This window comes from Crotalus tigris, unplaced genomic scaffold (genome assembly GCF_016545835.1).
Source record: "Crotalus tigris isolate CLP2741 ecotype Arizona unplaced genomic scaffold, ASM1654583v1 scf7180000017946.1269602, whole genome shotgun sequence".
In the NCBI taxonomy this organism is placed as follows: Eukaryota; Metazoa; Chordata; class Lepidosauria; order Squamata; family Viperidae; genus Crotalus; species Crotalus tigris.
In genome coordinates, this window is record NW_024096738.1 from 1065925 (window position 1) to 1075923 (window position 9999).

At 38.4% G+C, this 9999-nt stretch overlaps 2 gene segments (V, D, J or C); both read left to right on the plus strand.

The window, feature by feature from the left end:
- The first annotated feature begins 886 nt into the window (after positions 1 to 886).
- Positions 887 to 2195, plus strand: LOC120308735. The segment is given in 2 exon segments: positions 887 to 968; positions 1810 to 2195. Coding segments are annotated over 2 exon segments (426 nt in total).
- Positions 2196 to 4022: 1827 nt separating this feature from the next.
- LOC120308769 lies at positions 4023 to 7304 on the plus strand. The segment is given in 2 exon segments: positions 4023 to 4268; positions 4911 to 7304. Coding segments are annotated over 2 exon segments (426 nt in total).
- Positions 7305 to 9999: the final 2695 nt, after the last annotated feature.

The following is a 9999-nucleotide window of genomic DNA, read 5'->3' on the forward strand; positions in this document are numbered from 1 at the left end:
AGGATTACAAGGCAAGGATGGCTTAGGAAAAGATAAAAAGAACTTGGTTTCTTGGAAAGAAGAAACCTTAAGGAAGATTGTGTGTCTCATTTTGAAGGCATCTGAGATGCCTCCAGGAAGAGAGAACATGACTTTGTGATAACAAGGAGAGATTAAAGTACACTAAATAAGATAAAAATCACAAAAAAGCATTTGTGGAAACACTTAAGATCTGGCACCAAGTAGGGTGTGAAGAAAAAGAGTGAAACCTAAGTTCTCATAAGTAACAATGGATGCATTTAGAAGTCATGCTCCTGAAGGGAGATGGCTATGTAGGCTGATGCAAACAGGGAAGAACTAGTAATTATGAATGACAACTACATTAGTAACTTCATTGTATATATGAACCAGGTGATAGCAATTGATATTAAGTGAGGTGTGCAATTTGGGGAATATATAGCATGGAACCAAGAGAAAAAACATTCAGTCTAAGTCAGGATTCTCAAACCTGTATCCTTAAAATGTGTTGAAATTCTAGTGCTATGAATTCGTAAACAATATGACTGCAGGCAGGTTGGTAATCCAGAAGAAACCAATTTATAAACCTATAGTGGCCATATATTATGGAAGCATTTTTGGACAATGTTGGCTCTTCAGCTGTAAACTGGAGATGAACACCACCCCCATGACTGGCAGGAGAAACCTTTACCTTATTTTTTATACAGCTGCAGCTGAATCTGTAAATTCACAGAATTCTTCAATCAGACATTTAGGTCTTTCTATTTGACATTCTTTTAACTTCCCTTACTCAACTGGTTCCATTCTGATTTCCTTGATCACATGATTTCCTGTTCTCATATCTGCACTTTGTTGCTGTTATGCCTTATATTAATGTGCATATAGCTGGCCCAGGCAGACAAGATTCTGCTGAGATGCCCTATTGCCACAAATGAGCTTCCTTTTGTTGTTTGCTCTCTTGTCCTTGACGGGTAAGGATTTACTGCCATCACTTAAATATCTGTTCTTTCAATTTATAGAATCTGGGAGTCCTTTCTTTGCCAGATTTTAACATCAGCATGAAATTAAATGACAGGCATGTTCCAAGTGATGTTAAAAAGGAGCACAATAAAAAAAAATCATTAGTTAGGATATGGTATTTATTTGTCTGATTTTCAGTTAGTGATAAATAGTTGAAGGTCTGAAAGTAGTAAAGGCCTTCGACAGAAAATTGTGATAATATCACTGATGTAATTTCAGTACTGGTGCTACTCATGTGCATCACAAAGACCAAAAAATTAAGCAACATCCTTATCACTTTTTACTAAATTTTTGTTTGGATGTCTGGAAATTGAATCATAGCAATTGAATTTATTTTTGTTGGTTTGAGATATTTTGCTGCCCATCCAAGCAGGTTCTTCAGCCTGTGCAAGTTGGTTAGACACAGATTCATTGGAATGTACCAACTCCTTCCACACCAAACTCAGGTTTTTTTTTTTCCCAAAGTGCATGGCAATATATCAATAAAGATTCACAGTCACCAAGGCAGACTCAATTTCCAGACAACTCTATTTGGAGGACTGAAAATGATGATGTTTACTTGATGTTTAACTAACTTAAGTGTGTATGTGTGTATGTATATATGTATGTGTGTATGTATGTATACTTAAATCAATTTACCAGTGCCACAAAAAATAAGTAGGCAAGTAAGTACTGCTTAATTCATAACTTTAAGAAATATATCTCATTTTCAAGGCTGCCACCTTCCTTTATTTAAAATGAATGTGATTACATCTTCACAATGAATCAATTAACAATTATGGATTCTTATAGCTGCTTCTATTGTTCAGCTGCCAGATGTGATCATTATGGAAGGGGCTGCAACCACACTGGCATGTTCTCAGCTTAAGACCAGCCATGCATATATGTCCTGGTACAAGCAAGAAAAGAGGAGGGAAGCCCATTCACAGTTCCAGCTGGTGGTTTTTACATCTGAAGGTTCTCCAGGAGAATCTGCCATTGAGCAACCTTTCAAAAACCGCTTCAAGACCTCAGGGTTGAAGTCAAATGCCTTGCCTCTATCTCTGGAGAATGCCCAGCTGGAAGACACAGGCACCTACTACTGTGCTTCACAAGAGCACACAGCCGAGCAAATGCTGAGGAAGCCAAGCCAAAACCTCTTCACAGGAAACTCCCCTGTGGCAGATCCTTCCCAATAATTAACACAGGATGGCAGCCATGAGCTATTCATTATATTGCACAAACATATGGCACTTTTGGCTTAGCTATCTAGGAGTAGCATCTGCTCAGCGGTGACACTCAGTAGTGACAAAGCTGAAGACATGATTCTGTATAAAGCATTTTTAGAGTTATAATTGCTTGAAGACAGACTGCCACTCTAACTTGTATTTATATTTTTTATGCTTTATTTTTCTTCAGATTTAATAAATATTTACAGGCAAAAGTTCTGTGCAGCACCTTAACTCCAACCTCAAGTGGTCAATCAAAGATTCCTCCATTTTAAAACAAACTGGGAGGTTCATATACACGTTTGCATATGACACACATGTATATGTGCCAGAATCCACACTCCAAATAAAAGAAGGCTAAAACAATTTTTTTGAAAAGAATGAACTACAGATAGCTGTCAACTTATGTCTGTAATAGAGCCTGCCCATTATGGTCACATGTTGCAATGGCTGTTAAGTGAACTATCTTACTTAATGACCCTCCCATCCCTCCTCTCCCCAAAGCAATTGTAAAATGAATTTGTGGGTCATTAAGGGAAGCATAGGGTGTTTATGGGGTTGGGGAGGCCCTTGGAGGCATAGCACAGGCTCAGGCCCATCTGTCCTGGGCCTCCCAAGAACTTCACTACCCCTGAGGTACTTGGCCCCTGTCCCTCGTGATTCCCCAGGCCTTGGCCTGCTCCCAAGCCAGCTATACATCGGGCAAGGGAGCCAAAAGCTGCTGAGCAGAAGCAACCAGAACAGATACTGTCTGTAGGGCAAGGCTTACTTCCCATCCAGCCACCCAGGGGAGTTGCAGGATTGGCCAGCTACAAGGCCCGGCAGCACTCACCTTACCTTTTTGTCTTTTGCAGAGGATCCTGGCCCATATAATACAATATGAATCTCAGATTGTTTACAGAGGCTACTGGCCTCATGGCAACCTCCTGCTAGTCTGCAGGCAAGCAGTATTTCTCAGGAGTGTGTGTGTGTGTGTGTGTGTGTGTGTGTGTATGTGTGGTGTTTTCTGTGTTTTAAGGAGGCTCCACAAACTCCACAATTGGGGCCTTGTTTTGTACTGATAGTCCTTGGCCTAAGACAGTAATTCGATCTGCTCATTTCAGTTGTATGCTGTGAATCTTGTATGATTTTACAACCATTTTGTTGGTCGTCATTAAGCGAATGGGGTGATTGTTAAATAAACCCATTTTCATCATGATACAGTTTTGCCAAAAAACAGAAGTAACATCTGGTTTTTGGCAAAAATATTGTAAAACTTGGCCATGTGACTGCAAATTGACTGTACATGGGGCTATGTTATTGAGTAGCTGAAGTGTGTTCACTACTGGTGGGGGAGGAAACATGATCCAGTTAGAACTGGATCAGAACTCCCTTTTTTTTCCAGGTAGATCATAACATTGAACAGTCACTAACAGTCCTAAGTCAAGTACTACCTGTAATGCTAATTAAAATGTTTCTGTAAGTACATTTAGAATCTAAGTAATGTTCTGCTGGATTGGATTCCCAAGCCTGTAATTCAGCAATCTGTTTGTCAAGGTGGCCAACCAGCTGCACAAGGAAGCCAACTAGTTTCCCAGCAAATGGTGTTCAAAGGCAGTTAGACTGACATCAAGGCTTATAGCCATTGATCCTCATGGACTGGGGTGGATTCATTGGAAACTAACTATCTAGCTATAGAGTGAACTCCTTCCAGGAAGCCTAGAGAGTCCCTCTGGTCAGGCTCAGAGAATACTTCTGCAAAATATTGTGAGGCTAAAACAATTTATGTATCTCACAGCTCCAGATGAGGCTGTAAATTTGCAGAATTCGTCAATCTAGACATTCAGGTCTTTCTATTTGACATTCTTTTAGCCTCCCTTGCTCAAATATTTCCATTCTGATTTCCTTGCTCAAGTGACTTCCTGTTCTCACATCTGCATTTGGTTGCAGTTACACTTTACATTAATATAAAGTGTGACTGGCCCAGTCAGAGAAGACTCCGCTGAGATGCTCTATTGCCACAAATGAGCTTCCTTTTGGTTTTTGCTCTCTTGCCCTTATCAGGTAAGAGATTTACTTCCATCACTTAAATCATTATTCTTTCAATTTGTAGAATCTGGGAGTCTTTTCCTTGCCACATTTTAATATTTAAAATAAATGACAGCCATGTCCCAAGTGATGTTAAAAAGGAGCACAATAGAAAAACATTTACTAAGGTATTCATGACTTTGCTATCTTCAATTTCTGAAAAATAGTTGAAAATCTGAAAGTAATAAAGGCCTTCAAAAGAAAATTGTAATAATGTCACTAGTGTAATCTTAGTGATGGTGCTACTCATGTGCATCATGAAGACCAATAACTTAAGCAACATTCTTACCTGTTTTTACTAAGTTGTTTACTTAGTTCTTTAACTAACTTTTAAAGCTGAGTTGTGAATTTACAAATGTCTGAGTTACTCATAAAAAAATTGAAGGGATAAAAGCACTGAATTAAAATTATGTGATATATGTAATACAAACACACACACACACAAACAAACCAATTTACCACAATGCCACAAAAAATAATAGTAGGCATTTACATTGCTTAATTCACAACTTTAAGAAATATATCTCATTTTCAAAGCTGTCACCTTCCTTTATTTAAAATGAATTTCATTATATTTCCACAATGAATCTATTAACAATTAATTATAATTTTTTGTAGCTGCTGATATTGTTCAGCTGCCAGATGTGATCATTATGGAAGGGGGTGCAACCACACTGTCATGTTCTCAACTTAAGACCAGCCATACATATATGTCCTGGTACAAGCAAGAGAAGAGGAGGGAAGCCCATTCACAGTTCCAGCTGGTGGCTTTTACATCTAAAGGTTCTCCAGGAGAATCTGCCATTGAACAACCCTTCAAAAACCGCTTCAAGACCTCAGGGTTGAAGTCAAATGCCTTGCCTCTATCTCTGGAGAATGCCCAGCTGGAAGACACAGGCACCTACTACTGTGCTTCACAAGAGTACACAGCCGAGCAAATGCTGAGGAAGCCAAGCCAAAACCTCTTCACAGGAAACTACCCTGTGGCAGATCCTTCCCAATAACTAACACAGGGCGGCAGCCATGAGCTATTCGTTATATTATAGAAACAGTACTCATTAAGATGAGCTAGAGCAGGCTTATGATTGCACTGGTGGGTCAGAACTGTATTGTATTGTCTAGAGTAGGGTCTGCTCAGTGGTGATACCCAATTATGCATGCCTCCTTTTAATTAATGGCTGCAGTCATTCTGCAGCCAGGCATTTTCAGATTTATAAACATTTGGAGAAAGACTGCCATTCTAACTTGTATTTCTACTTTTTATGCTTAATTTTCTATTTATTAATTTAATTTAATTTTGTCTTTATTTCAGATAAACATTCAAAGGAAGATAGATAGATAGATAGATAGATAGATAGATAGATAGATAGATAGATAGATATAAATGTTTGCATGTGAAATGGGAGTTCATCTGGCTGCTCATCCTTAGTCCCTTCCTCTGATTCTGAGCCCATCATGACAGCCGATGGCACCCAATTATAACTTTTGACTCCAAACCAGCCAAGTGAGACTGTCAAGATTCTCTCTAACTGAATGCTAACGAGACTGAATGTGGGTGTTTGGACTGTCTGGATCTGAAATATGAAAATGACCTTGGATGGGTTTGTATTTCCCCATTCAAGAATGGTGTGCAATTTGAGGGTGTTGTTGGACTTACACCTCTTGCTCAATGAGCAGTTGTAACTTTGGCCAGGAAGGCTTTTGTCTACTTCAAAAACTTTACTAAAAACTGCAGGCACCACTTCCAAAAATCACTTCCAAAACCACATTCAAAAATATTGGTAAGAAAACTATAAAACCTTGCCCAAGGAATTGTCAGGAATCAAGACTGTCATATATATTAGCAGCTTCATGGACATATTAGGCTGTTTGAGGGATTTTTTTTTTTAAAAAATGCAGTAAACAAATGTTTGACTGACATTTATTATATCTTTATGACACCACTTTCCTTCCCAAGAGATACTGTTTTGAACCACTTCCTTTGAGTGTTTTCTTTTGGTTTTCCTTTTCCTTGCACTTGCACCTTCCTGTTCTCATATCTGCACTTTGTGGCACTCTGTCAGCCCACCAAGATAGACCAGACTAAGAAACAACAACATATAAGTCAGGGCTACTTTTGGAACAGCTATAGTAGCAGGGTCAAGTTATTTTCTTGGTCTGGGATCAAGCTCCACTAATCTGACTCTTGCTTTGCAAGCAGCTCTTCCTGCTGTTCTTCAAGGTCATTCCATATTCCCTCTACATACTGGACCTTTGAGGGGTATCTCTCCTTAGTTTTGCTCAATAAACTCAACTGAATATGATCACAGATGACCCTATCTTGGTTAAAGAATCTGAAAAAGACTCACTACCACTGCTGAGGGTGTTGCCCCAGCCAGACACTAAACATTCTACTCCAGTGGATGGACAGCTGTTTGGTAGACAGATTGCTGAAACACGGAAATTGAGACTGGCTGGTTTGGATAGTTTGATGAGCATGATGTCATTGTCCAAAGTTCAGGGGTTGTATTTGGGATGACGAATGATTTTGACTGAATCAATGTACTGCTTGGAACTACCATTTTTGGTCAAACTGTGTTCCCCAAGTCTCACTTGGATTCGGCTGAATCAAAAGAAACAGAGATTTCAATCATGCATATTTTATAATGTGCTGTCAGACAAAAGCCAGGCCCATTAATTCTGCAGCTCATAAGAGCATCTATTGCCCAGAGTGGATGTATCCTGAAAAAAATGGGCACAGTTGCATGTTGATTTCCAGTACTCAGTAGGCATTGAAAACTTCTACACTCAGTTGTGCACCTTCATATTGAAACATGTGTGCCTACTCTATTAAATTTACTAATTTCCACTCTTCTAGGATGAGATGTAGTGGGGTGCATGTTTGTGCTATGTAGTACTTCTGATCCAAAGGCAAAGCCTGCTTTGGAGTATGGGAAGGTATGCATACGGCATATCTCCATTTCCTTAGAGATACTGATTTTTCTGCCCCAAGATTTACAATTAGGTGATCTGCAACCCTAGGAAAAGGTGGATCTGATTTCAAGAGTTCTAGACCAGTGTTTCTCAACCTTGACAATTTTAAGGCATGTGGACTTCAACTCTCAGAATTCCACAGCCAGCATTGCTGGCTGTGGAAGTCTGGGAGTTGAAGTCCACATGCCTTAAAATTGTCAAGGTTGAGAAACACTGGTCTAGACAGATGCTATTCATGAGCCCTTATATATTTTGTAGCATATTTTTGCCTTCACAATCAAAGTATTGCACAGCCCTCAATCAAAGTTCCTTTGAATCCCTTCTTTATGGAATCATTTGATAATGATTTGTGTTTCAAGTTATGGATAATCTTTAAGAATATTTGAGCTGTTGGGTTTAGTTTTAAAGAGCCTAGGGTTTGTCTCTTGCCATTGCCTCAAAGAAGAGGTTGTGTGTTCTCAGTTATTCCTGGTGTTATTATTGGGAATAAGATATGTTAGCCCACACACTGTGCAGAATAATTTAGCAACTTCAGCTGAAACACCAACTTTCCTTGGCTATTTTATTCACAAGGACACTTGGTTCAAAATTAATGATATTTGTCTAATATAATACTGTAATCCAGTGTTTCTGAATTTTGACAGCTTTTCAATATATGGACCACTAGAAATCCCAGGAAAAAATTCTATAATTTAATCTTGGTGGTTTAGGAGTCCCACCTTTACAAAATCAGCACTGAATTGTTAGAAAAAGTTCTCAGGCTGACTAGTTTGCTATTTAAATTCTACTTGAAAATCTACAAAAGTTTCTTATCGATCTGAAGATAAGACTTCTCAGCTCTTGTTCTGAGGAAATGATTGACTTACCAGTTGCTCCCAAGAATGCTATCAGCCAAATGAACTTCCTGTTGCCTTCCTCCATCAATGGGGAAGACCAGAGGAGTTGCTACACATATTTATGTTGTGGGACCAGTATTATCTTTGCTCCAAAGACTCAACCAAAAGGAAAAATACACAATGGAAAATACAAACTTTGTTACTTGGAATTCAACTAATAACAGGTGGAGCAGAAAGAGGGAATTCACATGAGTTTCCCCCTTACCCAATCCAACCATTTAATCCTGCTATTCTTAGATCAATACTGTGGAATCTAAATTTATCATACTAAATGTTAAAGATTCTATTCTTGACTTCCTTGCAGGTAAGTAAATATTATTTCTATGAAGTGGAAAAACTTTGTGGTGATGTAATCATTACCATTTCAAATGTTCCTGGGTCTTGTTGGATGACACTGCATAAACGATGGAGATCAGAATGTGGGTGAAAAAGTGTATTGAACATGGTCATAACATTTCTGCTAAAAACAAAGACTGGAAATGTGTCTATCAATAGAGACCACAAAACTGATACTAACCTAACAGCTGATTTTGGTCACATCTCTGCTTAAATCAGTTTTCATTTTACAACTGAAAAATTCAACTATACCGGAACATTTCTGTTTAATTCAGTGTGGAATCCGTTTCCCTGTCTATTACATCTAATAGAAAAGAGAAAAAGTAAATCTCAGATTTAAGGTTTGTCCTTTTAATTCTCCTGATTACTAGAAATGGTAGAATTTTTCGGTAAGGAAATAATAATCTTTGATTGTTCAAAATCCATTCTGAAAATGAATAGCAAAGGGCAGCTTTGCACAGAAGAGACTGCTGAATGCAGAATGTACTCTGAAAACTGAGATCATTCAAAAAGTAAAGGAAGAATTGAAAAAAAATCCCTGATTTCATTGCTAATAATGTCTGTAATAATCTGCCATTAATATTGTTATTGAGTCAGTTACATAACTGGAATAGAAGTGATTTCCTCTGGCATCACAGGTCCCCACCTTCACTTCCTGTTGGTTAGAGAGGCTGAGAAGCCCTTCTCCCACCAAAGCGGTGTTCTAGACAGCTTCTTCTGAGCCAGGATTCAGCTGTCAAGCTGTGACTTTTCTTGCAGGAGGAGAAATGCAGTGGGAAGTACTCGGTGTGCAGTTATGGGCAGGTAGGGATTCTTTTTCTCAAGTGGATAGATGATTTTAGCTATTCACGACATTAAAAAAACACACACAGAAAAATGATGTTAGGAAGAAAGAGAAAGAAGAGAAGTTTTGTAGCAAAAAAAAAAAAAAAAGCTGAGGGAACAAACTCATCAAGAAGTGAGAATTAGGAGGTTTGTCTAAATAAGTTAGGAAGCCTCTGCTAGAATAGAAGTGATCCAGCTTTTGATGTCTGATTATTGTCCTCTGTCTTAAATATGATTAATATAGAATTATAAATTATACTTGATATATTATGCCTTAATTTATTAGTATAATGATTTCACTACTGTTGGCCTTTCAGCATATTGTCTTTGAGTTTATTTCTGCCTTTATGTTGTTTTCAGCTGTGTTGAGCATTCTCTTTATTATGGGAAGGTGGAAATAAAAAGTGCATTTAATTTGGCAAAGGGAAAACAAAATGCTATTGAAAAGACATAAAGCTCATACAGTAGCTTTCCCACACCCCTGTCCCTCATTATGCAATTTCTAAGCCTTTTTCTGGTGATATGTGAGCAGGATTTTATAGGAAACATTAGTGAGACAAGGAGAGTAAATCTTATTCTGAAAGAGAAAGATACATTTACAGAAAACAGCACTTTTAGGTTTCAAGTGTGACCGTGTGTATTAAGCCTCTCCCCTGGGATGGATCTTGCTCTCCCTT